Genomic DNA, 19,444 nt, shown 5'->3' on the forward strand with positions numbered 1-19,444 from the left:
TGGGTGCTGGTTCTAATCCCGGCAGCCCCACTTCCCATCCTGTGGCCTGGGAAAGCAGTGGAGGACGGCCCAAAGCTTTGGGACCCTGCACCCGTGCGGCAGACTCGGAAGAGGCTCCTGGCTTCAGATCGGCATAGCATTGGCCGTTGCGCTCACTTGGGGAGTGAATCATTGGACGGAAGATCTTCCTTTCTGTCTCTCATCTCTGTATATCCGCCTTTCCAATAAAAATAAAATAAAAATCTTTTTTAAAAAATAGGCTGGCAATATCATTGGCCTATTTTATTCTACAAAAAGGTCAAGAGTGTTGAGGTAATTTGGAGTTTTAAAGGATTATATCCTAGAGATTAATGAAAAACATATTAACCAAAAATCACTCAGGAGCACTGATAGCGAGCACTTACCCCTGGGATGGTGGTTGGTGTTTATCAAAGTCAGCTATGCATGTTCACTTGACTCATCTAACCATAAAGTCATGTCCCACTATGACATCAGAACACTACATGTTCAACAACAAAGGGAGGGGCATAAAACATGTAGCATCATGGGCAGACTGGGTAGGCATAGAGAAACTAAGCCAAAGCAGGGGGAGTATGACTTCCTGTTATCTGAAAGAATGATCTCACTCTAATTCAAGTGAAATACATTTTTTTTCCTTACTTTTAAAAATTATTTAATTTGGAAAATCTAAGCTACAGAGAGAAGAGATCTTCCATCTGGTGGTTCACTCCCTAAGTGGTTGCAATAATCAATACTGACCCAAATGGAAGCCAAAAGCTTCTTCCAGATTTCCTATGTTGAGGGTTGAACCCCAAGTACTTGTGTCTTTTTCCATTGCTTTTCCCAGGCCATTAGCAGGGAGCTGGGCTGGAAGTGGAGTCACTGCGAGTTGAATTGGCACCCACTTGGGAATGTCAGGGTTGCCTTTACTTGCTATGCCACAATGCTGGCCCCAAATTTTATCCTCTCATGTGGTTAAGCAACAGTGCCTCTTTTTAGCTGATTGATCAGAAAATAATACCCATGCCTCTGGCATCAGAGTTCTCTACTGGACACTAACACCTAGAAACTCATCTTTCCACACATAATGTCTTTGTCTTTTTTATGCCTAGAGTGATGGAGTTAGGGGCCAAAGATCTCACAGGTTGAAAGGAACTGTGAAGTTCTCTTAGGGAAGTCCCACAACAAAGTTGTTATTTATCTGAAAAGAATAGAGAGAGAGAGAGAAAGAGAGAGAGAGAGAGAGAGAGAGAGAGAGAGAGAAATCTTCCATTCCCAAATAGTTGTAAGAGTCCGGGGCTGGGCTAGGCCAAAACCAGGAACTGGAAGCTTCTTCCAAATCTTCCATGTAGGTTCTGGGGCACAAGCACTTGGGCCATCCTCTGCTGCTTTCCCATGTGCATTATTAGGGATCTGGGTTGGAATGTGGGAGTACCTGGGACTTGAATTATGTGCCAGTATTTCAGGCAGCAGCTTAATCTATATGCCACAACACTGGGTCTGCTATTTCTTCAACTTCTCTCCACAAGTACCCACTCCATTGGCTGTTTCATCTCCACAAACAGAGTTTCATGCCTTTAAAGGGGTGCAGACTTCTTAGCTGCTGGTTGTTCTTTCCCTGAGCAGTGGCTAGTTGCAAATGGCTACAGCGGGGACAATTAGTCTTGGGCAGCTGGGACTTCATCAGCAAGGCCTGCCAAGCAGTTCTGTACTGGCCAAAGCACAGATTTTATTTTATTTCTACTGAAAGAGTTTTTTCTCTGTGTTGGTTTGTCCAGTTGGGAATCATCTTTTCCTGCTTATTGATTCATCTATTTAAAAAGCTTCATTTAGTTATTATTGTATTTCATCATAGGAAATTTATACCTAGAGAACTCTGGCTATAAACTCAAAAATCACAATTTTGTGATTAGTGATGGGATGAACATTTCCTGACTAAAACCACAATGTGGGGCCCAGCGTGGTGGCCTAGTGGCTAAAGTCCTTGCCTTGAACGCGCTAGGATCCCATAAGGATGCTGTCCTAATCCCAGCAGCTCCACTTCCCATCCAGCTCCCTGCTTGTGGCCTGGGAAAGCAGTCGAGGATGGCCCAAGGCCTTGCGACCCTGCATCCATGTGGGAGGCCTGGAAGAGCTCCTGGTTTCTGGCTTTGGATCAGCTCAGCTCCAGCCATTGTCGTCACTTGGGGAGTGAATCATCGGGCAGAAGATCTTCCTCTCTGTCTCTCCTTCTCTCTATATATCTGACTTTCCAATAAAAATAAATCTTAAAAAACACCACAGTGTATTTTATGCTACCTAGGGTGTGATTGTATTTGATTTTCATTGAGTGAATTAGAAAATCTTATATATTTTAAATTAAAGTAGTCTCATTCCTCTCGCATTACTGGCAACAAGCAAGAATGGATAGGGGTCAGCCAAGCCCTGGCCTGTGACATTGGCATTCCATATGAGTAGCAGTTCAAGACCTAGTGGCTCCACTTCTGATCCAGCTTCCTGCTGCTAATGACGTGGGGAAGCAGCAGAAGATGGCCCAAGTGCTTGGACCCCTGCACCCCTGTGGGAAACCCAGAAGAAGCTCCTGGCTCCTCCCTTCAGTATGGCTCTCTGGGCTATGGCGGCCATTTGGGGAGTAAATTAGCACATGGAAGACTCTCTAACTTGTACAAAAAAAAAATCAATAAAAAAAATTGGACAGCTCCAAGATGATAGAGGAGTGAAGAAGACAGAGCTGACATGCATTCATGTTTTGCAGTATACCGACAGTGGAGTTCCTATGATTTCTGACTCCCCCAAAGCTCAGAATGTTTCAAAAGGTATGCTGTGAAAGCCAAAATTAATGTGTTCCCATTAGAACCGCTGTCCTTTGATCGATGTGCTGGGGGCTAAATAAAATTCAAAGTCCTCTTCAATCAGAAAATGCTCCCAAGTATTTGCACTTGGTTTTCAAGTGTTTCTAAGGATTTGAGATGGAAGTGGAGTGTAGAGCGAGTTGAGTCATGGGTTTCTGTTAAATCTGGCAGATTAATCACATACTTGCATCCCCATTCCTCAGACATATCATATGTGACAGCTATGAATTGCTAAGATTTACTTATTATTTTACTCGAAAGAGTTTCAGAGAATGACAGGGAGAGGCGGACAGGGATCTTCCACCTGCTGTGTCACTCTCCAGATGGTGTAGGCAGAGCTGGGCTGATCCAAAGCTGGGAACCAGAGGCTTCTTCTGGGTCTCTCATGTGGGTGCAAGGTTCTAAAACTTTGGTCCATCCTCCACTGCTTTCCCAAGTCATTAGCAGGGAGCTGGACCAGAAGCGGAACACCAAAACTGGAACCGGCATTCATATGGGATGCTGGTACTGTAGGTAAAGGGTTACCCTGATGTGCCGCTGCACCAGCCCTGTAAGTAACCCAGTAAACATGAAATCACAACAAAATGATGTCCACAGCGGAAAAGAGATTCTAGCCCCAGTTGTAGGGGAGGGAAAGCAACTAGAAGAGTAATCACAGAAGGGCAGAGGAAATGACAACCCAAGAATCAGAACACATGTCCAACACAATAGGAGAGCTACAGACAGACTTTCTGGACTTTTTTTTTTTAAGTTGTATTTATTTACTCAAAAGGCAGAGCTACAGAGAAAGAGGGAGAGGCAGAGAGAGAAAGAGAAGGTCTTCAGTGCACTGGTTCATTTCCCAAATGACCACACTGCACCTGGAGCTGAACTGATCAAAACCAGGAGCCAGGAGCTTCTTTTAGGTCTCCCACATGAGTGCAGGGTCCCAAGGTTTTGGGCCATCCTCTGTTGCTTTTCCAGGCTACAGGCAGGAAGCTGGAAGGGAAATGGAACAGCTGAAACAAGAACCATTGTCCATATGGGATCCCATCACTTGGAAGGGAAGGATTAGTTCATTGAGCCATTGCACCAACTCCTTGATAGGTAAATTTACAGAGGGAGAAGGGCTGGGCTATTCACTGCAGGTTTGAAACAGGAGCAGCTGAGCCTCAGGAGGACCAGGGCAAGAAAATCAACAGTGTTTGTCATGCAACTGTTTTGTGATTTCTAAGGACAAATCATTGCTGACCGTAGTGGTAGAGGAAGAAAAAAAGTCTGTGGCACAAAATGCACATACGAGAAAAAAGATTATGAAAAAAGATTATGCGGCTAGGGTCATGAGGAACTGGCAATGGATGGAATACAAGTGTCTGCGCCGGCCGACGGAGCTGAAGCAGCTCTTCAGAACCATCCTTGAGAGTAAAAGGCCCAGGGACCAACTTCCAAAAAGGAAAAGGAGCCCAATGCTGAGCAGGTTCATGGATTATTTGGGAGAGAAAACAGGAAGACAGATTCCACCTGCTAGTTTACTCCACAGTGCTTACCATGCTGAGGCTGAAGCTGGGAGTCTGGAACTCAATTCAGGTCTCCTACATGGTAGACAGGAACCCCATCATCTGAGCCATCAGTACTGCCTCCCATGGGCTGCAACATCAGAAAACTGTATCTGGCATTTGAACCCAGGTACTGCAATAAATAATGCAGGCTAGATCAAACACACACTTCCTGAAGTTGAGTCTAGGTAACGCAGTTACTTGAAAGAGCCTAATGTTGACTCAGAAGGAAATCTCTGTGTCCTTTTTTGAGTAGCTTATTTTTATTTTTTGTTAACATGTTTTTTTCTGTTTTAAATTTTTATTTGAAACGTTGGGATATATAGAAAAAAATGCAGAGAGAAAGAGAGAGAGAGAGAAATGTTTCATCTGCTTGTTCACACCCCCAAAGCATGCAGCAACTAAAGTCAAATCTTGAAATAAAACACACTCCAGATCAAATCCAGGAGCCTTTGGCTTGCCCATGTGGGTGACAGGGATCCAGGTAACTGACCCATCACCTGCTGCCTCCTGGGATGTGCATCAGTAGGAAGCTGGACTGGAAGTAGAGGAGCTGGGACTCATCAGACATTCCAGTACATGGGGACATCGCAATCGGCAAGATAAACCACTGTATCAAATGCTTGCCCCGAAGCTGGCACTGGGAGCTAATTCTGTCAAGTTAAATCACAGAACCATCTGGAGAGTGCATAATCCGGGAGTGGGTGTGGCCTAGAAGGGAAATAGTGGACTCCTCCCTCTTGGGTTACCACTCCTACTAGAGGGCACGAAAACCAGAATAGGGGTTGGGGTGGCTAGACAGAAAGGCACCCAACAGCATGTGTGTGGGCTGGATTGTAGGGCAGGTTGGTTTGAACTAAGCTTCAATGCCCATTGACATGTATGAGAGCAGAAGGGGATGTGGGACAGACTTGGACTAGTCTGCTGCACATACTGGCAAAACAAGTGGCTGGCCTGGTGGGGGTTATTGTGGGTCGCTCTGACTAGGCTGCAGCTCCCGCTGGTTTATGTGAGGGCCGAGTGTGTGCTGGGCAGAATCAGGCTGGACTGCAATACCTATTGGTTCCAGTGGAAGACAGGGCTGGAAACAGAACTGACCATCAATTGCAACCACCAGCTGATTGGGGCGATGGACTGTGCTGGACCCTTTACTTGCTGTACACACAAGAATCTGATCTGGGAATACCTCAGACAAAGTTATTTTGGGATCTCCCCAGTCGAACTGCTGGACTCGGAACCCTATCCATGAAAAGACAGAGGACAGAACAAGTCAATCAACCACTTCAGCTATATGTTGGCAGTGAAATACCAGACAAATGGTAAAAGATAGACTCTAAGATAGACTATGTCAATCAGTGGATTCTTCAACGACCTCATTGTGCTTGGAGTGGCTAGATTGGCAGTAATTCATAACTGGTGAACTATGAAAACTACTTGAGCAATTATCTCAGAGTATGCCCCACATCCGGGACCTGGGGTGAGTGGGAGACTGATTAGGGCTTCTTCCTTAAAACCCCATTTACCTCAGATACATGAGGGAAACAATGTGGAAATAATAGTCTTACCCACTTTCCTGTAGCCCTTGAACCTTTGCGCCCTAATTAACTATGTAAAGATTGTCAAAAATATAATTAAAAAATGGAAAAAATTTAAAAAAATTGAAATAAAAAAAAATGCCTGTCCCTAAACTGTTCTCTTAACTTCCTTTATTCTTCTTCTTAGCTGTTTTAAAGTGTAAATTTCACAATGTTCAGGAGCGCTGACCGCAACAACTTATTTCAAAACATTTGGACACATATCACATTTATATGCATTTTAATTGATAGAATGGCTGTACCTTTGCCCATAACTTTAGCAATAGCTGTATCCATGGTCACCAACTCTTCTTTTCTTGGACATTTTATTCCTAATCACTAGCACTGTTCAATTTAATATATAAAGGTGCATTTGAATTTCCCACTTGGAACAAAGCCATTACCTTGTATTCTTTTGCTTGTGAAGCAAATCTGAAGAGAATCAAACGTGCAAGTTCAGCTATAAAAAAAAGCAAAGTTTAGCTTCTGATCACTTACTTCCACCAGTAATATTAGTCCATTTTTATTTCAGTTACAAGTCACATGTTCAGATAACAGTATTTTCACTTTCTTTATGACTCTTTGGTCTTCCATGGGATGTGACTTTCTTTTTTTGTTCTCAAGATTTATTTACTTGAGAGAGAGGTCTTCTTTTTGCTGGTTTGCTGCAGCAGTTGGGGTTGGGCCAGGCCAAACCCAGGAACCTAGAACTCCATCCACATCTCCATGTGTGTGGCGGTGAACCAAGCACATGGGCCGCCTTCTGTTGCTTTCTCAGGCACAGTAGCAAGGAGTTGGATCAGAAGTGGAGCAGCCAGGATTTGAATTGGCACTTAAATGGGAAGCTGGTGTCACACACAGAGGCTTAACTTGCAATGTGCCACAATGCCAGCCCCTGACCCTTTTTTTTTCATATTTTTGTTTGAAAGAGTTATAGAGAGACAGAAACTCTTTATATCTGCTGCTTTGCCCCTCAGATGCCTGTAACAGACAAAGCTGGGTGCCAGAGGTTTTTTTTTTTTTCAGGTTTCCCACATGGGTACAGATACTTAAGGCCTTCAGCCATCCTTTTCCAAGCCATTAGCAGGGAGCTGGATTGGAAGTGGAACAGCTGGGACTATAACAAGAGCCTACATGGGATACTGGCACCGTAAGCAAAGGATTAGTACGCTAGTCTACTGTGCCCAGCTTTCATTTTGATCCTGCTCTTTACAAAGACATGAGATCAATAACTGGACTTTGATAATTTCTGATAGGTTCTAGTTAGCTTGGCTTTGCCCGATGGCTTCATAGCTTTTGATCAGCCATGGGGATTTACACAAGTGCCTACAAATTCTTTGACAATTGGCTTCTCAAAAATCCCCTTGCCTTTGGTGGAGGATCAACGTTCGCACCTCACTGCTAATGAACAGAGAGCAGGTGACAGGGTGTGATTTCTAAGTCTGGGTCACAGAAAGACATGTGCCTGCTGTTAGCTCTCTGCTATGGAGCATGCTGGGGGAGACAGCACCTTGCTGTCAAGACAACGGAGGCCTGCCCATCAAGGAAGCATCAGCCCACTGGCAGCATGAGTGAACCAAGAGGAATGTCCAGTCCTCGCCAAATCCTCAGATAACCACAGTTCTGGCTGACACCTGCCTGCAATCTCAAGAGAGATGAGAGCCAGAACTAACCAGGTTCCCCAAGCCCGAAATTCAGCTAGTCTAGACCAATCTTCTTCCCAAGACTCAAATTTCAGCACTTACTTTTTTTTTTTTCTGTACATGCTCATTGTTCTATTAACCAGCTTTTCAATGTCAGCATGTATGTGATCCCTCGAGGATTTGAGTTCCTTTTTCTAAGCACTGAGACACCAAAGCATTTTCTTCAGCCTGGCTTCTGGGAGAGCAAAGATCCAGGTGCTCAAGGAACCTCCTGGAGAGGAAAATTAACCCCGGCTACCGGGGTGCGCATCAGCAGAAAGCTGAGGAAGGAATGCAGTCCTTTTCAGGAAGACTGGCTTTTTTGTCTGTTGCTGATTTTAATTTTGAAAGTGAGACTAACGCTGTAGAAAAGCTTGTGTGATGGCAGGAAGCTCACTGCTGAATACAGAAGCGTTCTACACCACTGTGTGCCTGCAGCAAACCTCTCTCAGTTCTTGGTCCAGGAAAAAAGGCAAACAGGAAGTATCATTCAAGTACATCTTCTTTCAAGGCTTTATCGTCACATTAAGAGCAAACTTTATCTTTTTTTTTTTTCCTTTTAAGATTTTTTTTTTCATTGGGAAGGGATATACAGAGAGGAGAGACAGAGAAAAAGATCTTCCACCCGTTGGTTCATTCCCCAAGTGGCTGCAACAGCTGGGACTGAGCTGATTCAAAGCCAGGAACTTCCTCCAGGTCTCCCATGCAGGTGCAGAGTCGCAAGGTCTTGGGCCGTCCTCTACTGCTTTCCCAGGCCACAAGCAGGGAGCTGGATGGGAAGTGGAGCAACTGGGATTCAAACTGGCATGAGCATGGGATTCCAGCAGATGCAAAGGGAGGATTTAGCCACTAGGCTGTTGCGTTGAACGCAGCAAGCTTTACTTTTTAAACAAAGCTAATTATGTTATTGTCTCTTCCTCCCAAAGTTCTTGTAAAGCTTGAACATTGCCACTTAAGAATTAACTACTGGCCAGACTGACATAATTTAGGAGATGCTGTCTTTACCCTAACCCAGTTCTTAGTCCCACAAGTTGGTGCCATACAAAACAGACGGTTCTATTTTTGTTATGATAAAATGACTATATCCAAGTAACTAGAAACAAATGTGATGATGATATGCATTGTACTGTACTTTGGAAATGAACTGTCAAGCACATGTCTAAGTTTATCTACTTTTGTTTTTTTAAATAATAAATTTATTTTATTTTTGATGATGTTTACATGGTTGAGAAGGATGCTTGCCTTTATGGACCACTGATCGGGGCAGGAAGGGTTGAGGAATAGAAGGTGGATGAGACCATTGTTTCCATTTTTTTTTCTTCCTGTATCCGGGGGAAGGGGAGAGGGCCACTCTTAGCCGCCCAACATATTTAGGAATGGCGGATGGCCACTTGATGTCATCCTAGGGTCCCCAGTGTGGAGCCTGGTCAGAGGGTACTGCTTCAGTGGTTTCCATAGTTCTGAGGCGCTGTGGATTTTGTCGCTCCAAGGTTGAAGAAATTCTTCCAAGGTCCATTGCCTGACAGCATCCACCTTAAAGTCTCCACTCACCCAGATACTTGCTGACAAAGTTGGCAGGAGAGTTGTTCAATTATTTTGTTCTCCATACGCTGCTATGGTACTAGATGTCCTCTGTAGGCCTTGATGAGCCGTCATGTCCCCCATGTGCCTTTGGGCATGCTGTTTACTGCACAGGCTTCAGCAACTGAGGAGGCTGTTCTGACACATGCACTCCATAGTCAGACCACAGTTCCCATGAGTTCCCCGTGCTTGGAGTCCAGTGGTCTAGCTAGGGGGGTGGTTCCCAAAGAAACCTTGCCAGAGGTGACCCCGACCTGACTCCCATGTGTGCCAGCCAGTGCAGGGTCCGGCCTAGTCCGTCCGTCACATCAGCCTACACACAAAATGGTGGTTGTAGTTGCCTGGTTAGTTCTGTATCCAATTCTTTCTCTTTTTTAAGATTTATTTTCTTTTTATTGGAAAGTCAGATATATAGGGAGAAGAGACAGAAAGAAAGATCTTCCTTCCGATGATTCATTCCCCAAGTGGCTGCAGTGGCCAGAGCTGCGCTGATCCAAAGCCAGGAGACCAGAGTCTCTTCTGGGTCTCCCACGTGGGTGCAGAGTCCCAAAGCCTTTGGCTGTCTTTGACTGCCTTCCCAGGCCACAAGCAGGGAGCTGGATGGGAAGCAGGGCCATGAGGATTAGAAGCAGTGCCCATATGGCATCCTGGCACATGCAAGGTGAGGACTTTAGTCACTAGGCTACCGTACCAGGTCCCCAACCCCAACACTTATGCCATCCAATGGATGCTGAAGTCCAACCCTTCTCACCACATATTAGGCCTTCACACACATCAGCGGAAACTCAGCCTAGTTAGAGCAATTCCCAATAACCCCACCCAGCCAGTCCTAGCCCTGATTTCTGCTCATGCTGGTATATGCAGCAGATTGCTCTGGTCCAGTCTGTCCTGCATCCCATTCAGCTTCTGTACACATTAATGGGTGCTCTGGCCTAGCTGAGACTAATTGATCCCACTATCCAGCCCACGCTTATGCCAGCAGATGCTACCACTTGCCCAGCCAGGCCTGCTCCCAGCCCTGGTTCAAATGCTCACCTGTGGGAGCTGCAACCCATAAGAGGGTAGTCACAGTTTCCTTATTGGGCCCACTACCAGCCCTGGATCTTGAACTTTCCAGTTGGTTCTGCAGTCTAGCATGATATCACTTGCCTTCAGTCCTGGCACTTGGCAGCTGATGCTGCAGCAAAGCCCGACCAGCCTGTACTTACTCTGGCTCATGCATGCACCAGAAGACATGGTCATTAAACCCAGGCTGGCTCTCCCCATAAGCCAGCACACTTGTGGGCCAATGGGTTTTGTAGCCCTGCCCAGCCTGGTTTGCCCCAGTCCCAGCTCTCACATGGCACCAGCGGGAACAGTGGCCCAGCAGGAAACTCCCCATAGTTCCCCTACTTTGCTCACCCTGTCTCCCTGTCCTGGGTCTTACGTGTGCTGGTGGGAGCTGCAGCCCAGTCTGGCATGGCCCACCTCACCTTTGCATAATAAAACATGTAATGCCAGTTTGTTCTCTTGTTGAAATACAAATGATGATGTCAGTGATCTAAATACTATTGATCTTGCACTCGGTAAAGGGAGTGATGATTTGTTCTTTTTGTTTTGAATTATATTTTTAGTTGGTATTATCCCTTTAAAAACAAATAGATTCCTTCACCTTTTCGTTCTATAAAATTCAAAATACATTTTGAGGATGACCAAATTCCCACCTCCCCTTTGCAAGAAAAAACATTTTTTTTAAGGATTTATTTATTTATTGGAAAGTCAGATATACAGAGAGGAGGAGAGACAGAGAGGAAGATCTTCTGTCCGATGGTTCACTCCCCAAGTGAGCGCAATGGCCGATGCTATGCTGATCCGAAGCCAGGTCCAGGATCTTCTTCCAGGTTTCCCACATGGGTGCAGGGTCCCAAAGCTTTGGGCCATCCTCGACTGCTTTCCCAGGCCACAAGCAGGGAGCTGGATGGGAAGTGGAGCTGCCAGGATTAGAACCGGCGCCCAAAAGGGGTCCTGGTGCGTTCAAGGAGAGGACTTTAGCTGCTAGGCCACGCCGCCGGGCCTCCCCTTTGCAAATTTCTTATTTTTATTTTTTTTAATGCATAAACTCTTATTTATTTGAAAGGCAGAGACAGAGAAAGACAATCCTTTGGTTCATTCCCCAAGTAGCCTCAGTGGTCAGGGCTTGGCCAGACCAAAACCAGGAGCCAGAAGCTTCTTTGGGGTCTCCCACATCAGTGCAGGGACCCAAGCACTTGGGCCATCTTTTGGTGCTTTCCCAGGTACATTAGCAGGGAGCTGGGTTAAAAGTAGAGCAGGAGGATTTGAACCAGCCCCTACCTCCTGCAAGATGACACAAAGAATTCCTTCTGTTCAGAATAGCTATGTTTCCTGTCTGGCAGCGAGGGACTTGGGTGCATGGAACTGATAATCACGCACGTGGACTACTGACTAACGGGCAACAGCATCAGACTTTTTAAGACTGAGGGTCACATAGGTGTAAGGAGGAGGGTTTGAGGCATTTACCTATCAACAGCAAGTGGTAGTGACTTCAGACTATGGCAGTTCCAGCACCTCTGCCTGTGAGAGGGAGCACCTCTCTTTGATGTGTCATCTAAACCTGAGGATTAGGGAGCTCCCAGCCCACACACTATCATATCAAACCAGGATTACAGCTAGTCGGGCTCCACACTGGCAAGGCTTCCCAATGTCTTCTCTCCATTATCTTCCTATAGATCTAATCAATTTTCCTATATAACTAGAACTCATTATTGGCAGGCACAGAAAGGTTATTATGAATAGCTGAGATTTTTCTGAAAAAATATTTTGAAGAAATATTGTTTTTATAGTCCCAAAACAGTAGCACAGTGGCTAAAGTCCTTGCCTTGAATGTGCTGGAATCCCATATGGGTGCTGGTTTGTATCCGGCTGCTCCACTTTCCCTCCAGTTTCCCGCTGAGAAGGCTATCAAAGATGGCCCATGCCTAAGGACCCTGCACCCACATGGGAGACCCGGATGAGGCTCCTGGCTCCTGACTTTGGATTGGTTCAGCTCTGGCCATTGTGGCTACTTGTGGAGTGAATCAGCAGGTGGAAGATCTTTTTCTCTGCAGATATAACTTTCCAATGAAAATGAACAAATCCTTAAAAAAATATATATTGTTTTTATAAAAAATTTTCAGGGGCTAATACTATGGCATGGCAAGTAAAATCTCTGCCTGCAATGCCAACATCTCATTTTAGTGCAAGTTCAAGTCCTCGCTGCTCTGCTTTAGTCTAACTCCCTGCTAGTTAACGGCCTGGGAGAAGCAGCAGTGCTTGGGCTCCTGTGCCCACACACCTGGGTGACGCTCTTGGCTTTTGGCTTCTGCCTGCCCCAGCCCTGAAATATGCAGTCATCTGGAGAGTGAGCCAGTCAATGGAAGCTCTCTTTCCATTTTCCCTCTCTGTAACTCTTTCAAAGAAATAAGTAACTTTCAAAAAAAAAAAAAAAGATAAAACTTTCACAATGAGCCACTTTTCCCCCCTCTTCCATGGGTGGCAGGTCACTGTACCTTACAGTAGATATTTATTTAACCACCAGGAACACATCCTACCTGCTCCAGGGTGCCACCCATCTCCTGCCCCAGGGCATGCTGGTCAGTGCAGAACTTGGGACACTCACTCAGTTACGAGCCTTCTGTTCTGTGCGGGCAGCCAGTCAGCCAGTCCTCCTCCCAAGAGGCCCCCAGGACACATCAGCAGGTGCAACACAGAGGGAACAGATGGACGAAGTGCCTGCTGCTGCGCTGGCACTAACTTCTCTCCTGCTCTTCCTCTGGCAAATGCCCAGTGACTATGGGGCCTATGACACCTGCTGCCAAGAGGATTAAATGAGATAACGAACAGCAAATGACTGGAACAGTGCCTTGTACATAGCACACCGTCCATGAATGTAAGCTGACCTTACCGTCTTACGTGATGGGAACATGCACACATGGAAGCAATGAGAGCTTGAACTAATGGCAGGGTTATTAACGACAAACAAGGGGTGCTTTAAAATCTGAATTAGACGTTCTGTATTCTAAACACACAACACATATACACCCACACACACCCACACACACGAACAAATCTGTGCCAATTAAATACAATAAAGTTTGAAAGAGATATAAATTACATTTTTTAAAACAGACAATAGTAAAATACTACAGTCAGTTCACTATATACAAAATTCATGAACAGCAGCTTTTCATTAATGTCTCCAATATCTTACTCATTTACCAACACTAAGAACTTCAAAGAACAAAGATACAGAAGGCTGTATGTTTTCTCTCATTCTGGCTCTTGCATTTAGAGCTATTCTTCCAGACCAATTGGACAGCCATTTGTGGCGTGGGTAGAGACAGGACTTTCGCAAAAACCTCTGCACACACACTCCTTCGGCGATTCCATCTGTGAGTCAGCAGGGTCATCTATGCAATCGTTCTCCTGCAGACACTGCGACATGTGAGCCAGTGGCGCTTTGTTCTAAAGCTCTGTCCATCTCTTCAGTATCTTCCAGGACTAAGCAGAAATCACAAGAGCAAAGCACACCACGACACACCTACCAACCTGAAACAAAAACCACAAAGAACAACACCCCAAGTTAATGCCCCTCCCTGAGCCCAACCCCTACTCTTGGAACTGCTCTCATAGGTTCTTACAGTAATACTGCTGTCTGTGCTATGCTGCCCACTGCGTCAGACCAGGTGGATGAAAACACCGTGCTCAGAGCCCATGCACCCCCAGAGGTTAAGACACAGTGTCCCAAAGGCAGCTGGTGGGCCCAGTGGAAGACCACGGATGAGAGCTGTGAGATTTCTCAGTGCACTCAGCAAACAGCACAGAGAAGAGCAGCACGTGGCTTGGCGGCCAAGGGAAAGATGGCACCCAACTGGTGGTCAAATACATTACATTCACAAAAGACCAGAGTGGACAGCAGAAATGTTCAGTCTTGTGGAAGTTCTTTGGTTATAAAGAACAAGCGTCTGTAACCTTTTCTGCAAGGGCGGATTTGCAACCTTGTTCTTAGGCAATAAGCTACTTTTCATCCACTTGTCTCTGAGAGATGCTCTAGAGGTTTTGTAACAAAGACCAGTACCTTATGATTTTCTACAAATCACCTTTATCTGCATTTTAGTGTGCAGCCTTGTCTGTCCCCAGACCCACTATAGATACACATTTCATATACATAATATATATATTATTTATAAAAACAATCCAATGAGAGCACTGACTCCAGATTCTACAGTCAGAACAGATTAAAACTGTACAAGAATAAAGTCTGCTGGAATCTGTCGAGGTTTCTACACAGTAGGGGTGTGTAGGAAGTGCAAACACAAATGCTGTCATTTCGGTCATCCAGGACTTTCGGTTCTCTTGCTTTCTGGAAAACAAAGTGCTGCTTCTCCCTCTCAGGAGGCGGAGCGAGGTGGCCCAGGGTGTGCACAGCTTCTCGGCTGCTGCTGGCTGGAGGTCAGGTGGGCTGGGCAGCAGCATGTTTGCAAGATGGGGATGGTGCTTTCCCAAGGCGACCAGGCGGACAGACACCAAGCTGTGGCCGGGGGAGGAGGCCGCGCTAGCGCCTTTCACCGTGCAGCCGCGTCTCCCTGGAACGCAGAGGCTGGTGAGTCCGAGGCTCTTGTCCCTACCGTCACACCCCACCCACAAGGACGGCCCACCTGTGAGAGGGGGAAAGGTGCTTTTCCACAGGACTGCGTTCAAGAAGGAACCCAGTTCTGGCATCCACACTATATCAGGGAAAACCTCAACCGCTCCATGACACTTCCAGGCAAAGTAATGATAACAATACCCAAGTTAAAAAAAAATGGGGTGGGGGGCGCTCCTGTTTGTTGAGTTACACTCTCAATAATTTTAGGGTTAGAACGAAAGTCAAACTTCAGTTTGAATCATTAAACAACTTACTGGAATCAATTTAAACAAAACTACAGAAGTAATATTTTTTTAAAGTTTTCTCCATAATCTCACCATCCTGATTTATAACATTTTTATAAATTCAGGGACTTATCATTTTAGAATCTACTGAAAGCTAAGCTTCTCCTGTTTGTTGAAATCGAGGCAAGGAAACAAGAGGCAGCCCCTCTCTACCTCACATCATTTTACCAGTGGGGGCTTATGAAAGTCCTGTACCCTGCGGGCCATCCTATCTGAGGCAAAAATTGACAGTGGAAAGCAGTGACTCCTAGGGACCTGAACTTTGAAGAAGTAGTGTCTCAGTCTGTACTGAGTCTGCTGCATATTTGGGTTGGAAAAGCAAACACAATTCTTAGGGTGAAGAATTAAGAGGAGATGGCCTCATTTTTCTCTAGGAATCACTTAAAAGGTGGATACAGAACCAACTAAGCAGATTGCGTTTCAAGACCAGTGTGAAGGAAGTTGAAGACTGTTGAACAAATACACGTTTTGCTTACAAGGACAGATGCATGCAAAATGAGTGACTTCTTTTTCTGATGGGGAAAGAAATTATTTCCTTGTTTTAAGAGATTACCCTGAGTGGTTTGGCAGTTTGTGTGCATGCTGTATTATGACGTGATCAGACCACACGCTAAAATTCTAAGGGCTGTTGGTATGGAAAGCAGAGGGGACAGCTTGGGAGGCAGCTGTCACCGTGGTTACATTACCCCTCACCAAGCTTCTCTCTACACTGCCGCCTCTTTGCACTGCTAAGTGGGGGCTCTCCCCAACCTCCTCGCACAGACAGGGGACCATAAGAGCGAATGGGAATGGGAAAAAAGTAGTGTAACGTAGAAAATGAATGTGCAGAAACGCACTGACTTACACCAGAAAAGTGCAATTTTCCTTGGGAATATTAGCGGAAATCCAGTTTGTTCTAATATGAAAATTAATCCACATTATAAACAAACCCAGACTTCAGTTGCTCAGGGAATTAGTCTATAGTCCCTCCCATCTAATATAGGCATCACTGATCTTATGAAATAGGGTCTGTTACCCCAGTGTTACTTTGGGGGTAGCCAGGAACTAACTATCTCAGGGAATGGACAGAGGCTGACAGATTCTTACTCATCTGCTCATGTTAACAATAGCCCATACACCTGTTACACATGGTCTTACAGATGCCACGGCCCCACTGCGGTTCCCAATGCACAACTACTCAGAGAGGGTCAGTGGGCCAAGAATGTGAACTTGCTCCCCACAGGGTCTGTCAGCCCCAGAGAAGCATCTGAATGACTTGCTCCCACTAAGTCACTGGAGAAGGGCTTCTAGGGGTGAGTGTGCACTGAGCCGTGCTCAGTGACAGTCCAGAACTGGGGGGGCTGCCTCTGGGATTCATTACCGGGTCATTCTCTAGCTTGCAATGCATCTGGCCAGTATCAGGCTGCCTCTCGGGGACACGCTCACTGTCCGCTTTATCTGGTGGCTTCCTCCTCCCTGGAAGCTCTCCAGCAGAAGAATCTGTCAAACTGTCAAAGTCTTTCCCATCTGACACCCCCATGAACTCTGTGAAAGAATGGTCTTCCAAGATGTTAGTGGTATGCTCTATGGTCACCTCCCTGGGGCGGAATTCTCGGGCTGGGGGACCATTTTTGCTGGGGCCAGCATCCAGTTCTGAACACGAGCCAGTGCTACACTGCATTTTGGAGTTTTTCTCCAGGTTGGGCCGGGACGATGGGCTCCCTTTGGCTAAGGCACTGTTTTCCTGGAACGGCACTGGGATCGTTTTGTCCCTTCCCAGGCCTTTTTCCGCTTCTGCCGACTCTTTGTCTGAGGATGGTCTGCCGTCGTGCACAAGCGATGGGCTGGGGTGCTCGCTGGGGTCTGCATCCTTCAGCTGAGTGGTCAGCTGATCTGAGCTGTCACTGGAAGGGACCGCCATGTCAGACAGAGTGGCGTTAGAGGCACTGTGGGAGAAGTAGCCACTGGTAATACTGCTGGTGGTTGGGCTACGGGACACTTCTTTGTCTGAGACCCGGGAGCTGGACAGGTCGACTTTAGAAGAAAACCATTCCCTGTTCTCCAGGCTGGCATTGTAAACACTGAAGTCAGCAAACTCCACAGGTACATAAGGCTGGGAGTTTATCAGCTTCCTGTTGATGGCTTCCAGCTCGTTCTCCTCCTCCTCAGAGTCCTACAGAAATGAAGCACAGGTCAGAATCAGCTCCAGATCGCCACAGAATTGTTGAGACAAATTTAATCTATTTGAGTACTACGTGCATTCACATTTGCATGATCAGAGTTTTGTTTGTTCTTTCCCATCTGGGTCAAATTCATCACTTACTGCATTGTTTCTGTCTGTGTCACTTAGAGTGAACACAGGTGTAGCACTTCCAGACTCCTGTGAATGTAAACACTGTTACCTATGAGGGAGGATGTCTGTGTCCACTCCATCCTAACAAGGCCTAAGAGAAGGCTGAGATGGATGTGCGGTGGTCTTTTGAATCCCGCATGGTTCTTCATTGTTGTGGTGCTTCTTCTTTGGCCTTAAATAAGTACAGGGACAGCCAGAGGCACAGAAGGGCCATGTCTCCCCTTGTTCTCACAATCTGCACTCAGTGTGTATGTGAGGGCAGTGGAGCAGGGAGGCCCACACGGGACACCTCGATGAACTTCCACGCTCCTGGCTTCAGGTTGGCGCAGCCACACTCATTGCAGCTTTCTGGGGGTGTGAGATGCAATATCTGTCTCTTTTTCCCCTTCCCTCCATCTCACCTTCTCTCTCCGTCTCACTCAGCCTTCCAAACAATTTTTTTTTAAAGGAGACTCACTCAGTGCAGGTGTTCATCAAGCAGGTGCTACGTGCCAGCCAGTGTCCTAAGGACCTGGGAACACCAACAGTGAGCAGGGAGGCATGGTCCTGCCCCCATGGAGTTTTGCCTGGGATCTTTCCTTTTTAGAATAATCCTGGACCCTGATAGAACTTAGAACTCCTAAAAATAGCCTTCTGTGTTGGCCATTTGATTTAATAAGATAATTAAAATATCTGCACAATTGTTAACTGGGTGACTAAGCAAACCTGTAAAGAAGACATCAGCTGTGCTCATTAAGGTTATTTTCTGAGCCAGAGAACATGAATGTGTCTGAGAAATGGAGCTTCCCAATGTGGCTACTGGTTGTTCACCAAAGAACAGAAATTACATCTGCTGAATTTGTCATGATAATTCTTAGGCATCTCCTAAGATGCTAAACATTTCAAAAGTTGTCGGCTACTCTTTAATGCTTTCATGTTTTTTTAAAAACTAGTTTATAATTTATGCATTTAAATATCAAGAAAATAAAGAAATCGGCAGTTTTAATCCTTTGGCTATTCCATGATAAATATCAAATGGTGATCAGGTTCCTCAGGTGAGCAAATTAGAATCTTGGGCCACAATAACCTCTTGCCATTGAGCCCTCAGCTGCATTAAATTAAGCAGCACTGTTCAAAATTCGTGCAAGTGGCAGAGTATTCTTCCTCTGGGATGTAAATACACAGACAAAAAAGGATCATGGCTATCTGATTCAGTTCACTACTTGTCAAGTTAATATTCAAAACTCAATTTTAAGTGTTTGAATCTCTGGCAAAGAAACCCAGTTCGGGGGCAAGGCACCGTGGCACCAGGGCCTAAGCTGCTGCTTGGGGTGCCCGCATCCTGCCTGAGCCAGAGTCTCCTTCTCCACTTCTAACCCGGCTTCCTGTTAGCCTTTCTGGGAAGCAGCCAAGGATGGCCCAAGTATGTGAGCTACTATCACCCAAGAGGGAGATACAGATATAGCATCAGCCTGGCCCAGCTCCACTGCCACAGCCAGCAGGAGGAGGGGATCAGCTCATGGAATCTCTCCCTCTTCTCAAGGCTTATTTGTTTGAAAGAAAGGCAGAATTAGAGAGAGGGAGGGAGGGAGAGAAAGACAGAGAGCGAGATCTTCCACCCACTGGTTCACTCCCCAGATGGCTGCAACAGCCAGAGCTCAACCGATCTGAAGCCAGGAGTTTCTTTTGGATGTCCCCCATGGGGGACCGTCCACTGCTTTCCTAGGCCATAAGCAGGCAGCTGGATTGGAAGTTTAGCAGCCAAGACAAGAACCGGTGCACATTTGGGATGTTGGTGCTTGCAGGTGGAAGTTTAGCTGGCTGAGCTACCATGACAGTAAATGTTTTCAAACATTTAAAAGGAGACTGAAAGTTTACTGAGTTACTGTCTTCAAGGAGAGAGATAAAAGAGAACTTAGCTGGGTTGGCATGTAGGCTGAGA

The 19,444-nt window shown here is 46.0% G+C and overlaps 1 protein-coding gene across 3 annotated transcripts in view; it reads right to left on the bottom strand.

The window, feature by feature from the left end:
• Positions 1–13,258: 13,258 nt before the first annotated feature.
• The window catches only part of KIF13A (kinesin family member 13A), a 201,365-nt gene continuing 195,179 nt past the window's right edge, over positions 13,259–19,444 (bottom strand). For 2 of the 3 annotated variants that reach the window (XM_040967711.1, XM_040967710.1), the window contains one exon: positions 13,259–17,343. In XM_040967711.1, the coding sequence (XP_040823645.1) occupies positions 16,456–17,343 (888 nt within the window). In that variant the 3' untranslated portion in view covers positions 13,259–16,455. The remainder of the gene's footprint in view (positions 17,344–19,444) is intronic. The other variant, XM_040967709.1, reaches the window with a different exon arrangement.

This window comes from Ochotona curzoniae, unplaced genomic scaffold, assembly GCF_017591425.1.
Source record: "Ochotona curzoniae isolate NIBS_2020 unplaced genomic scaffold, NIBS_Ocur_1.0 scaffold_461, whole genome shotgun sequence".
NCBI lineage: Eukaryota > Metazoa > Chordata > Mammalia > Lagomorpha > Ochotonidae > Ochotona > Ochotona curzoniae.